Source organism: Peromyscus leucopus, chromosome 10, assembly GCF_004664715.2.
Source record: "Peromyscus leucopus breed LL Stock chromosome 10, UCI_PerLeu_2.1, whole genome shotgun sequence".
Lineage (NCBI taxonomy): Eukaryota > Metazoa > Chordata > Mammalia > Rodentia > Cricetidae > Peromyscus > Peromyscus leucopus.
The window spans coordinates 41768193-41782497 of record NC_051071.1 but is presented as its reverse complement, the minus strand read 5'-3'; the positions used below and the strand labels follow the sequence as shown (position 1 = coordinate 41782497).

The 14305-nt window shown below is 39.3% G+C and overlaps 1 protein-coding gene across 2 annotated transcripts in view; it reads right to left on the bottom strand.

Annotated features, from left to right (window-relative positions):
• Positions 1–14305, bottom strand: part of Rbpj (recombination signal binding protein for immunoglobulin kappa J region) — an 80450-nt gene that overhangs the window by 21943 nt on the left and 44202 nt on the right. For both annotated transcript variants that reach the window (XM_028865914.2, XM_028865916.2), the window contains exons 2-3: positions 10711–10749; positions 854–949 (exon numbers count right to left, since the gene is read on the bottom strand). In XM_028865914.2, coding sequence (XP_028721747.1) covers positions 854–949; positions 10711–10749 — 135 coding nt within the window. The remainder of the gene's footprint in view (positions 1–853; positions 950–10710; positions 10750–14305) is intronic.

The following is a 14305-nucleotide window of genomic DNA, read 5'->3' as shown; positions in this document are numbered from 1 at the left end:
ATACATTTACAGTTATAATCTTTTAGCCTTCACTTATGTATATCATTATCTCTGCAATTATGTGCCTGTCTGCCTGCCTGCCTACCTACCTACCTATCATAGCATTGGGAATTGAACCCAGAGCCCTGTGCATGCTGACACACTCTCTATCACTGAGCTGTATCCCCAGACCTTTTAAAATAGATGTGAGTGTGCGTGTTGGTAAGCCACATGTGTATGGGTAGTCATGGAGGCCAGAAGGGGATGACAGTTCCCCTGGAGCTGGAGCTATAGCCAGTGCAGACATGAGCACCCGAAACGGAACCCAAGAGGTCCCCTGCAAGAGCAGCACGTGCTCTTAACCACTGAGCCATCTGCTCAGCCCCATCCCTAGACTTTGCTGAATCAGAGTCCATTACTCAGACAGGCCTCACATTCACTCTGACCTTGCCATCCTCCAGCCTCAACATCTCCAGTGGCAAGGAGTACAGAAATGTGTCACAACTGCCTCTTCCTTTTTAAAATGGTACCAGAGGGATGGGAGGCTGCAGTTGTTTATCAAATCACACTTTATCCCCAATGGAAAACTGCTTTGCAAATGAGCTAATATGTCATTGAGATTCTTGGAACACAGCCCTAAAGAAAAACAGACTTAAATTTTGTAAAATTAGGGATGTGGCCAGATGGTCTTTACTAAATTTTTCTGACTTAAGCACGCCACAGTTCACTGTTTGTCCCCTTTAAGAAATAAGTCTCCTTTTCATCCTACTATGCAAATAAGCCCAGTAATAAATATAGCCTCAGATATAAATATAAATCATATGCAAATTGTACGATAAGTATCTATTTGCTCAAAAATCCCCAATAATCTTACCGTTTTTCATTTCCATAAGACTTCTGTGCAACTTTTGCATGAAGAATGAGTACTGTTTGATCCCCTCGTTCTTTTAAATAATTTCTCATAGCTTCTCTGAAATCAAATATAAATATTATTATTGTAGGGATGGTATTTTTGACAAAATCTTTCACTGTATCTGTGATGAGAGGAATGCTTATGAACATTTTTTAAATAAGCAAACAACACAGAAACAAATACATGAGCTACCTTAAAGAATGCTGTGCAAAGGACAATACAGACCCACTTTCGCTCTGCATTTTGGTTATTAAAATTAAGATTTATAGCTGGATGTGGTGGCACACACCTTTAGTCCCAGCACTTGGGAGGCAGAGACAGGCAGATCTCTGTGAGTTCAAGGCCAGCCTGGTCTACAAAGTGAATTCTGTGACGGCCAAGGCTATTATTACACAGAAAAACCCTGTCTCGAAAGACCAAAGTTAATTAATTAATTAATTAACATTTATAATGCTATAGCTTATTTGTCTACCCTTTCACTTCTTAAGTCACAACAACAACAAAAATCAAATCATCCAAACTGCTATGCCTAACCCCAAATTTACAGTCCCACGTAAGGATTTAGAACGGCCTGTCACTCATACACAAACATACAAAATTGCCCAAAGGATGCTGCTAAATATTGTAGCAAGAGTTTTTCTCTCTGAGTCCTGCCAAGTCCTGGCAGTCCCGCAGCCCACTTATAAAATAAACATACAGATGCTTATGTTATTTAAACTGCTCGGCCATTAGCTCAGATCTACCATTGTCTAGCTCTTACTCTTATACTCAGCCCATTTCTGTTAATCTATATGTTGGCACGTGTTCCGTGTCTTTACCTGTTGCCTTTACATGATGCTCCCTGGACAGCAGGCTGGCATCTCTTCCTCCCTGCCTTCCTGTTCTCTCAATTCTCTTCTCTGTTAGTCCTGACTATACTTCTTGCCTGTCTAATGGCCAATCAGTGTTTTATTTATCAATCAATCATCCACCGCAAAAGATATTAAATTCACAGCAAAAGACATTAAATTCATACAGGATAACTGAAATTGCTGAAAAATGTATTAAATTTTCAATATTACATCAAATCTAAACTGCAACATGTTGCTTATTAAGCAAATGTTTTACAAAAACTTCAATGTGCATTTATTCACTCAATCATCCTGTCAAGCTAAGTGCTACGGGGGGGGGGGGGGGGGGAGGGGGGGGGGAGAGACGGACACAACACACAACTCTATAGGTTTAAGCAGAATCTCAATTCAATTCTTGAGATGTTCTCACACACACCACAAAATTAAGTCGCGTTGGGCAGTGGTTACATTGCCTCAAGCAAAGGCAGGCAGATATCTGAGTTAGAGGCCAGCCTGGTTGTGGTGGTTTGAAGGAAAATGGCCCGTAAAGGGAGTGGCACTATTAGGGCTGTGGCCTTGTTGGAAGAAGTGTGTCGTAGTAGGAATGGGCTACACAGAGAAACCCTGTCTCAAAAAATTAAGTCAGGACAATCAAATATTTTTACTAAATTTTAATTATTCTACTTACAATGTAAATAAAGACAAACACACCACACAGATGGATATCCAAATGACAATAATAAGCTGTCAACTGTCAAAAGTTATTAAATGTAGGGAATTACAGATTTGTGTCACTTGGGCCCTAAACTGCCTGGACAAACCCGAGCCTCAGCCAGCTTTTCTTTTCCTATCTGAAAGGAGGAGCTAACACAAGCCACCTAGCTCGGTGGCTAAAGGGTCAAATGAGGTCATCTAATGACCCGCACTCTTACTGAGGACGTCTTTTAGCTGCAATGCATGGCAAGTGTAGGCAAAGAGAACAGACCTCTACCACTGAGGGAACAGGAGAAGAGAAAGGCATATACAGGCAGCCCTGAAACATGTCCTCTATCTAGGTCAGGGAGTAGGGATGAAAGACCATGCATTAGAGTGAGTCCTCAAATGACCAACCAGGGCACTGGACAACCTGGCCATGGAAGGGACTGGAGATGCTGCTATGGCAGGTGACTGACAGTTCAGGAAATAAGACTGGGGGGTGGGGTAAGAAAAAAAACACAAGGGGACTGAGAATATGGCTCAGTGGTTAAATGTTTGCAAGAAGGCGGATTTCCAGAACTCATTTAAATGGCAGATGAGTGTGGTGACCCACCTATAGTTCCAGCCTTGAAGGCAGAGCTAGGTGACCCCTGGAGCCAGACCAGCAAGTTCTGGGTTGCTAGACCCTGCTAGACTCAAAAGAATAAAAGTGGAAAAGAGATTGAGGAAGATCCCTAGTATACATGAAAAAAGGCAAACACATAAAAAACAAGATAAAAACAATAAGAGAAAGCCAACACCTTGTCAAAATTTGTACAAAAGCCCAGGCAGTAAACTTGAAAAGCAGCTATATACTTGAAAAGTTTTAACTGCAAGCATATTTCCCAAACTAAATTCTATTAACATTTATGGTCTCTGCTACATCACTTAATGATTATTTGCTACTGTTTATCGGGCTATATGTTTTCCTATCTTCCCAGACAGACTATAGAGGCTTCAAGTAAAAGAACTTGAGTCAGGCAGAAATTCTTTCTACAAAGATAATATCACTATTAAAAGGCTGACACTGAGCAGTGAGGCTCCATTAGTTATTTCTCTAAGCAAGTATTAATATAACCATCAACCTTGAGCATGACGTTTGACCAAGCACATTTAGAAATGGGGAAAGGTTAAGTAACTTTCCGAACTGACATAGAAAAGCCAGGATTCAAAACTGGGTAGTTTAGCTATCAAAGCTGTATTGCTCACAGATAGTACAATGGCTGAGCCACAGCTTTGCTCTGAAACAGAACAGGGTCTGCATCTCAACTCTGCCACTTACTGAACCTGGGGTTTTTTCTTCTCTATGAAGCTACTGGAAAGGGTGGAGAAATATACCCCAAAGTACGTTAGCCCCCCACTGACAAGCAATTCCTATCAGCAAGTTACAGATATCACTATTGCTTTCTTTTCTAAAAGCCATTCCAAGCTCTTAACTGCTGTGGGACGGTCTGTATGTCAAATTGCTCTGATTGGTCAATAAATAAAACACTGATTGGCCAGTGGCCAGGCAGGAAGTAGGTGGGACAAGGAGAGAGGAGAATTCTGGGAAGCAGAAGGCTGAGGCAGAGACACTGCCAGCTGCCGCCATGACCAGCAGCATGTGAAGACACCGGTAAGCCACCAGCCACGTGGCAAGGTATAGATTTATAGAAATGGATTAATTTAAGCTATAAGAACAGTTAACAAGAAGCTGCCACGGCCATACAGTTTGTAAGCAATATAAGTCTCTGTGTTTACTTGGTTGGGTCTGAGCAGCTGTGGGACTGGCGGGTGACAAAGATTTGTCCTGACTGTGGGCAAGGCAGGAAAACTAAAGCTACACTTAACTATACGGGTTGCAGGAGAGAATGGGGATGGGGACTTCCACAAAAGCTTTGTAGGCATGCTTATGAAGGACTTGGGGCGTTACTGGGCATTTTAGCCAACTTGAGCAGCCAGTTTCTGATAGCACACCTATCCATCCTTCCATCTAGGACGTACTGAGAGCTACCACATTCCAGGCGCTTAGCATTGTCCTAGTGTTTAGTATTAGAAACGACTACTATTCAGAGTCACTATCATGGTGTTAGGGCTACACGGAGCAGCTCCAGTTTTCCTTCTTCCCTTCAGTACTTAGAACACAAATAGAACAGTAACTAGAGCCTGGTAGTAATCCTTAGTAATAATCATCTGCAACAGGAATTTGCAAATAGCTTCTTGCAACAAGAAAAAATAATAAATGAAATATGCCATAGTTACTTTTTTGTCAACTTGACACAAACTTAGCCATGCCTGGAAAGAGGGAATCTCAAATGGAGGGAATGCCTCGATTAGACTGTCTGAGGGCATATCTGTGGAGCATTTTCTTAATTGCTAATCCTTCAGAGTTCAGATCAGTGTGGGTGGTACCACCCCAGCGCAGGTGGGTCAGGCTGTATAAGGAAAGTAGCTGAGTAAGCCATGAGAACAACAAGTCAATTCTTCCATGGTCTCTGCTTCATTTTCTGCCTCCAGGTTTCTGCCTTGAGCTCTTGCCCCAACTTCCCGAAAGTGTAAGATGAAACAAAATCTTTCTTTCCCAAGTGCTTTTGTCATGGTGTTTACCACAGCAACAGAAAAGATGGAATATTACGTATTAAAATGTACTAATTAAATGTTAATTATTAATATTTATGCTATCTGGCAATCAAGGCTTGGTAATTTCCTTTCTGTAACTTAAGCTATTTAAAAAGTGATGGTGTACTTCAAAGAAACACACATGGTAAAACCCACACATATTTCACCCAAATACAGCAGGGCTTCTATCTCATACTACTGACATCCCAGACACTTCAGCTGTGGGGACATCTGCACTGCACTAAAGGATGCGTAAAGGCACCACATCCGCCTTCTACTCAGCAGATGCCAATAAAATATCTCCTGATACTGACAAAGACGGAGGTAGAGGATGGGGAATGATGCTGTCACCTGAACTGAAAACCACTGAAGTCAAAAATATTTCAATACAAAGTTACTTATCACCTAATGTTTTTTAGAGAGCGAAAGAGTAAGGTTAACTAACTGAAAAACATGATACAGGAGCTCAGGACCAGAGTTAGTATACTGGCATCTAGTTCTGCTTTCTGTAATTTCACCAGTCCATCTTCAATTGGGATCTGAAAATGTTAGTATTCATTGACTCTTTAGGAAGACGGGAGTTCCCACATCTTATTAAAACACTATAATTGTCCCTATTACTCTCTTAGTAAGTGTGTGCATGCCGGAAAAGCAGCATGTGAGGGTGCAGTGGTGTCCTTAGGTTCAGGAATCCACTAGGGGTCTTTGAATTATTCCTATGAATAAGGGGGAATTATTCTTCATTTAAAAACAAACTGAAGTGAGAGATGGATCTGGGAGGAGTTAAGGAGGAAAAAATTAGCAAAATACATTGTATGTATGCATGAAGAACTAAAGAATAAAAATATATTTAAATGATAGAAATATCTGCTGAAGCTGAAGGCCAGCACTTTACTTGGTCTATATGATGAGATTTTTACCCTGAGCACTTAAAAAAAAAGTTTGCTGATCTATTAAACAATCAAACAAACATTTAAAAGGGAAGTCATAAAAGTGAAAAATGATATGTATCCTAAAATCAGCAAAGTATATCATACACTTGACAATAACTTTTTCCCCCACAACTTTTTCTTGTTTTTCTGTTTGTTTCCACACAACTCCGCCTAAAATTGGACTTGAAGAAAGGAAAGTTGAGGTTGTACTGCTCCAAGCTGGGCACCTCAAGCTCCATTTTGCACCCACAAAATGAATGAAGTTCTTTACTCTTGTCAGAAGCTGTCATTTCCATCTCTATACTATCGCACACAAGGCATTTCAAATTCAGCTTCGCAATACAAACAGTGGACCATCTTCCTAAAAGAGGAACAAGGAAGGAAAGTCCTTTCTTTCCACACAAGCTACTCAGGTTGACCTTTCTTTTTATTGATTCTTTGTGTCTTTCACATCATGCACCTCTATCCCATTTGTTTCCCTGTCCCTTTGTATTTACTCTCTGCCTTTGGCTCCGCCCGCCCCCCCCCCCCAATAAAATAAAATTTAAGAAAAGAAAAAGAGCCGGGCGGTGGTGGCACACGCCTTTAATCCCAGCACTCGGGAGGCAGAACCAGGCGGATCTCTCTGAGTGCGAGGCCAGCCTGGGCTACCAAGTGAGTCCCAGAAAAGGCGCAAAGCTACACAGAGAAACCCTATCTCGAAAAACCAAAAAATAAAAAGAAAGAAAGAAAGAAAAGAAAAGAAAAAGAAGCAAAAAGAAAGAAAAAGCAGGGCTGGAGAAATGGCTCAGAGGTTAAGAACACCGATTGCTCTTCCAGAGATCCTGAGTTCAATTCCCAGCACCCACATGGTGGCTCACAACCATCTGTAATGAGATCTGGTGCCCTCGTCAGTTTATGATAAATAAATAAATCTTAAAAAAAAAAAAGAAAGAAAGAAAGAAAGAAAAAGAGAGAAGAAAAAAAATCAATCTCGTGATGGAAGCTGTAGTGTGACACAGTGAGTCACGCAGGAAACCCTTTTCTTCACACACACACACACACACACACACACACACACAAAATGTTTTTCAAGACAGGGTTTCTCTGTGTAGCTTTATACCTTTCCTGGAACTCACTCTGTAGCCCAGGCTGGCCTTGTACTCACAGAGATCCGCCTGCCTCTGCCTCCCAAGTACAGGTAGTGAAGGTGTGCGCCACTACCTCCTGGCTACATCAATGTATTTTTAAAATTCCTTGACTTATAACTTTCTTTGTTCTGTTACCATAAAAACTCCATGAAACTGCTTCCACATTGGAATGTTGTATTTGGAGACCTAAATGAATGTTCTGGGCCATGGTCGCTTATATTTTGCTATTGATTAACCTTTTCTTCTTATCCCTTCGAAGTGAGAGCTGTTTCATTCAACCATACACAGCATACCTATCAAGCTTATAATCACATTTATACAGGATTGTCTTGATAGGAAAAATGAATGGATTAAAACATCCTACTAAGTAACAATATAGACAAGAAAGAGCAGCATCTTACTATGCACAAATATAGAGAAAGGCCAATAAATGGCTCAGCAAGTAGAAATTGCCTTGCAAGCCTGACAATCTTGAAAAAGATTAATCTACCCCTGAAAGTTGTCCTCTCATTTCCAGACACGTGCCATTGACACATCACACACACACACACACACACACACACACACACACACACACACACACTAACAAATTAAATAGAGAAAGAGAATAACTGACTACTAGAAACTGTTCAAAACAGGTATTGACCTAGCTTGAGTCAACAAAAACGAAAGTTCGTGTGTGAACAGAGCAGTGTCTCCGTAAGAGCAAGAGAGGATAGGCTCTCTGGAAAGCATTACTCCTAATACAAATGAGAGATATGCTGAGCGAGAGAACAACATAAAATCATTCTAACAATGCTATAAATTTTAAAGTAATGGTAAACCTTACAAAGGAAATCCTCTGCTACTAAACAAATACTAGAAGGAGCATGAGTTAGCAGCTACTAGTCTGCAATTATGGGAGGAGAAAATTAACCAACTATCTCTGAAAGAATGTGTAGCTTTCGATCCCTGGGACCCACCTGTGGAAGGTGGGAAGATTCTCCTTTCTCAAGCTGACTTCCCACTTCCATGTGCACAGCGTAACACACACACACACACACACACACACACACACACACACACACACACACTAAATGTAATTCTTAAAAAAGCAAATTCAGTCATGCTGAATAGTGCATAGTCTTTACTCCATTTATTTGTGCTTTTAATTAAAATTTTAAAACATGTAGAAAGAAACCCCCACCCCAATGAGAGACTCTCCCACCAATACGGTTTATTTTGGAAAACAGGAGTAAGAAAGAACAGCCCAGGGTAGGCTTTCAAAGTTCCTTAAATGAGAAGACATGGCCCCCACATTATACCCTTTACAACCCAGTGGAGACAAATTCCTTACAATATTTTTGGCAAAATAAAACATTGTTTTCCTAAAGCAGAATTACTTCAAAGGAGAAACAGAAAAATTTCCAAGTATTAGATAGTACTAAATTTAGTATAAAAATTAATAAGAAAATATCCCAATACTCAATAAAACTAATTTACCACAGAATTGATTACTGGTTTTCAATTTGCATTTGCCAATTACATGGCTTTGCTAAGTTTCTATCGGCAATGAAGACGTCTGCAATTGTTTTCTTTTTAAGAGAAGAAGCTTAGTGGAGTTCTCCCGCAGCGGATATGCTAGTCTCCAAGGTTACCTCTATGTAAAAGGTTACTAAGATGTTTTATTGAGATCTAACTGGCATACCTTGTGGTGGTTTCAGCATGTGTGATACACCACCACTATCTGCTAGTTTAAGATACTTAAGCATTTCTTCTGAAGTTATTAAACCTCTTCCTGAACAAGCTTAGATAGTTTGCTAGTTTAAGATACTTAAGCATTTCTTCCAAATGTTATGGTATCTGCAGGGTCTGTAGTAAATGTTATCTTTCTTGTTCTTGGACCAGTAAATTAGAATCCTTTTTCTATTCAATATTTCCTTTATGCTTGGAAGAATTTCTTTAAATGTTCTTCAGGTCTGTTTATGATGGATTCTTTGTTTTGAACGTTGTTTAAGGTCTCTATTTGAACCCTTTTGGATATTTTAAAGCTGTCTTACCTGTAGCAAAAATTCAGATGAAAATTCTGCTGTGATCTTTATCTTTGCTCTTTTGAAATCCATCCTGTCCCTCGTTTTTAATTTTTTACCACTAGTATTAATCAATCTGACCATGATGTGCTTTAACATACTTTTACACTTAAGACTTAACTGAGTTTCTTGGATCTATGGTTCAAAAGCTTTCAACAAAATATTTTCAGGCATTATTTCTTCCCATAGTTTTGGTCATAATTTCCTCTGCCTCTGAGTGCTAGAATAAAAGGTATGCACCACCACCTCCCGGCCCTGTGTTTATCATTCTCAAATACAATTTTCTTTCCCTTCCTCCCTTTTTCTTTCTTTCCTTCCTTCTTTCTTGAGACAGAGTCTCACTATACCGCCTTGGCAGGCATGGGACTCACCGTGTAAATCAGTTTATCCTCGAACTCACAGAGATCTGGCTGCCTCTGCCTCCTGAGTACAGTATGGAATTAAAGTGTGCACCATGTCCAGCCCACAATTGTTTTTATTTTATTATCATTTTTAAATTTTTTTTTTTTTTTTTTTTTGAGACAGGGTTTCTCTGTGTAGCTTTGGAGCTGGTAGTGGTATTCACTCTGTAGACCAGGGTGGCCTTGAACTTACAGAGATCCACCTGCCTCTGCCTCCCAAGTGTTAGGATTAAAGGCATGCGCCACCACTGCCTGGCTCCACACCGGTTTTTTTTTTTTTTTTTTTTTTTTTTTTTTTTTTTTTTAATAAATATTTTAATAGTAGTAATTATTTGGTAATAGCCTTTACAGTCATCAATGTGAACCAAGAAGGATGCGGATACAACAGAACACCATAGAGCTATTACTGAGAACTCTGAAGTCTAATGTCATATAATACATTGTGGGGTTTAAAGGATGTAGAATAAAAACAAAGTTTAGGTTCAAAAGCAAATACAAACAAACAACACACACACAACACACATACACACACACACACACACACACACACACACACACACACCTACCTCCTTAGATTAGTTAGAAAAAAAAAAATAGGCCAACGCTTAAGAGCTGAAACTGTCAAGACCGCTGGGTTTCCTTATTTTACAACCCAAAAAATTTTTTGAGTTTTTAAATTAATTATTTGAAATATATGATTGAGAAATTAACATACATAGTTAAAACACTATTTATATTGTCATGAAAGTGAGTAAATCTTAAATTTTCATAAAAATGAGAAAAGTAGTATTTTAACATTCATTTAAAAAAGCATCTATTAAATCTCTCAAGTCTTCCCCTTAAACATCCAAGTGTAATTGGCTAAGCATAGTTGTAGCTGTTATTGTCACAATCTATTACTTAAGATAAGTTTCTGAAAATACTTCACTTTTTCACTTTTAAAGTATATTCTTTTAGTCCTGTTTTTTTTTTTTCCTTAGGAGAGAAGGAAGTGAAGGGGTGGGAATATGCTCAAGATGTAATTACCAATATCTGAATGATTTCTAAGGAGCATTCATATTAGTGTCTAAAATGACAGAATCTACATCACAGTCAATGTTTAAATGGCTAGTATAATGCTTACCTAGTAAGTCGTTTAGGTGGAGGCCGCTCACCAAACTTCCTGGAAAAAATTAAAGAAATAAAGTAAATTAGCTGCCTGATAAATACCACAATAAGATATAAGGCATTAGAAAGTGTCCCTTATGACTTGTCAATCTTGATGAACAGTGAAGAGAGAAATCCCCCAACAATCATCTGTGCCCAGAAATAGCAAATGCACAATACAAAGTTCTTAAAAACAATAGCAGTGGGGCCAAAGAGATGGCTGAGCAGTTAAAAATGTGTTGTTTTTGCAGAAGACATGGATTCAATCCCTAGCACCTACATGGCTCACAATCAGCGGTAACTCCAGTTCCAGGGGGTCTGTCCTCTTCTGGCCTCCTTGGGCACCAGGCATGAATATGGTACTCACACATATGTGCAGGCAAACACTCATACACATAAAATAAATCTAAAAACAAAACAAAAACCAATGGCAGGCTTTACACATCGCCCGGAGTCCAGTGGCAACGATCAAATGAGGATGGCTGACCACAAACTTCTGAAGCACCTTAGAGCAAAACCACCCAGACCCATGAGGAGAAAGTGGTTCAAGCACTCGCTACCAAGCCTGATAACCTGAGTTCAATCCCTGGAACCACAAAGAGAGAACCAAATCACGTAAGTTGTACACTAGAACCCCAAGATTTTATAAATCTGTTTAATTTTGTAAACACTTTTGTGTTTAATTTTTATTCTATTTTATTTTATATAAAAATTTGAAACCCACAACCCACCCACCTCAATGTTTTCCTGACATACCAGCAAGGAAGCCTAAGATGAAATATTTTAAGACATTCAATTACTTCACTACTCATGACTACAGCTACAGAGCATAAGGTAAAAATCTGCTCCTGGATTCTTTTCCACAGAGGATTTTTTTTTTTTTCTTAAATCATAGACAGTGACCAAATGCACCACTATGTCACACAGGTACAATAGAGAGATCTGATTCAGACTGAGCATACTACAAAAACCACAAACAGGTGAGGAATTACCAAAGTCCACTGAAGCATTAAAATAGTAAGAACTTTATATATAGAAAGAAATGGGGAACGGAACAAAACATTCCAATAACCACCATATACCAAATCCATCTAGAATGAGATCTGGTGACCTCTTCTGGTCTGAAGGGATATATGCAAGCAGAAGCAGAACATTGTATACATAATAAATAAATCTTAAAAAAAAAAAAAAACAAATAATCAGGGAAGGAGAGGCTACTAATTTGAGAGTGAGGAAGGGGACAAGGAAGAAGTTGGAGGGAGGGAAATTGTGAGGGTCTGAAAGTAATGTAATTATATTTTAATTAAAAATATGTTTTATGGGCAATGGTGTGCACACCTTTAGTCCCAGCACTCAAGAGGCAGAGGCAGGCAGATGTCTGAGTTTAAGGTCAGCCTGGTCTACAAAGGGAGAGAATTTCAGGACAGCCAAGGCTATAGAGAGAAACCCTGTCTTGAAAAAACAAAAACAAAAAGGGTGAGGGGAGCCTGCTGAGCCTGGTAACATTTTACACAAAGGCACACATCATTCAACCTAGTAGCTATGTTTGTTATAAAAGAAAGATCCAAATTGTTGCATGCAATCCTGACCTTCTTTAATGAATAAGCCATCAATGTATTTATTGGAGAGAGTGATTACAAAACAGGTTTTCTGGGGAAGCTACATGATAGAGCCCAGAGTACTCCACTGGAGAAAACTGACTTTTCTTCTCCCAGGAGGTCTCAGTTACAAATAGCTTCTTGTTTAGGGACGAGAAGCTTGGTAATTAACACAGTGACCCACAACTGGACAATATGCAGAGAGTGAGAGACCTTGGAGCACTCAAGCCTGAATTGAATGTCTTTATGAACTCCCTCTCCTCAAGGCTCAGGGATCTATGCTGTATGGTGGAACCATTGTAAAAACATGGAAGAAGACTCCATGGAAAACAGCCTCTTCCACACACAGGAGACCTGATACACATAGGAACTCAGAGAGGTGACAGCAGGCATCAGACCAAATCCCAACAAGTAGAAAGGGGAGTGGGCACAAAGTTATTTAAAATGTATTTTCAAGGCTAGGATATCGTCTAGTTGGGAGAGTACTTAGTACACACAAGGAAATTTTTGCTTTTATAAATTATGAATATGAATACACTAATGTTTCTCCCTGTCCTTTTGCCCTAATTTGTGCATACGTTCTGGAAGGGCACGAGTTTGTACCTTTTGCTCATTTTGATGTTTGGACATACCTGTACTTGGTCCCTAGTAGCTACTCAATAAGTGACTAGGAAGGGACAAATCTGGTGGACAAATTATAGCCTCACAATGAAAATCTTTAAATTTGTAGCCTCAAAAAAAGAAGTATAATCACACTGGGCAAACTACTCCAATTGTTTGTGTCACTGAATGAGACAGAGCATATAGCTCAATGGTAGAATGTGTACTTAGCATGCATGCATGAAACCCTGGGTTCATCCCCAGAAACCCAGCTCCCCATAAAATAAGGCAAGAGAGAGAGATCAAACATAGTCTCCAATCCCTTAGAATTTCTAAAAGAGAAACTTGTAAACCCATTCCATTTATACATACTTCCTTTCGGCTGGGGAAAAGAGGTAAGAAGAGGTTTCCCCCACACCAGATCCCCTTCTTTCTATATTCACCAATGTGTTAAGGAAATGTACAACCACAAATGTACAAAAAGGATACAAGTTATCAAATTTTAGCATCTTAACACTTTCTGGCCAAAAGATAATTTCCATTAAAAAACAAAAACAACAAAACCAATTCAAATATCAAAACAAAACAGGAGAGGAAAAAAACAAAAAACAAGAAAAAATGCTGTTGAGTACAGAACAATTCAATAATCACACCATTAGCCAAAGAAAAGCCAACCCTCACTCTACCTCTAATGTTGGACAAGAGCACTCTGGTTTTGGAAGCACACTAATGAACTGAAGAATGGACACAAAACACGGGGAAATCTCTCTCAATGGGATCTTAGAGCTTAAAGTAATTCTATTTTTATTAACTTTATTAATAATTGTCTCCATGTTGAAATGGGATTAAAAAGAATTCAAGGCAAGCAACACCAGGGAGCTACCTGCAGGAAAAAATAAAAAAAACATTTAACAACCCAAACTTCTATAAACAGTATTTAATTATAATAAAGCACTGGGGTTTCTGAATAGTGACTTAAAAGAAAGTTCTAGACAGAGAAGCCTAACTCATACCTTCAAGGCATTTACCACCAGTAAGAGAAACTGACTACATGATACATATCAGTATATGCTGTGGGATGTTCTGTATGTTAAATGTGTTGCTCGGATTGGTTAATAAATAAAATACTGATTGGCCAGTAGCCAGGCAGGAAGTATAGGCAGGATAAGCAGAGAAGAGAATTCTGTGAAGTGGAAGGCTGAGGCAGAGAGTCACTGCCAGCCGCCGCCATGACAAGGGAGATGTAAGGTACTGGTAAGCCACGAGCCACGTGGCAAAGTATAGACTAATAGAAATGGGTTAATTTAAGATAGAAGTAGATAACAAGAAGCCTGCCATGGCCATACAGTTTGTAAGCAATATAAATCTCTGTGT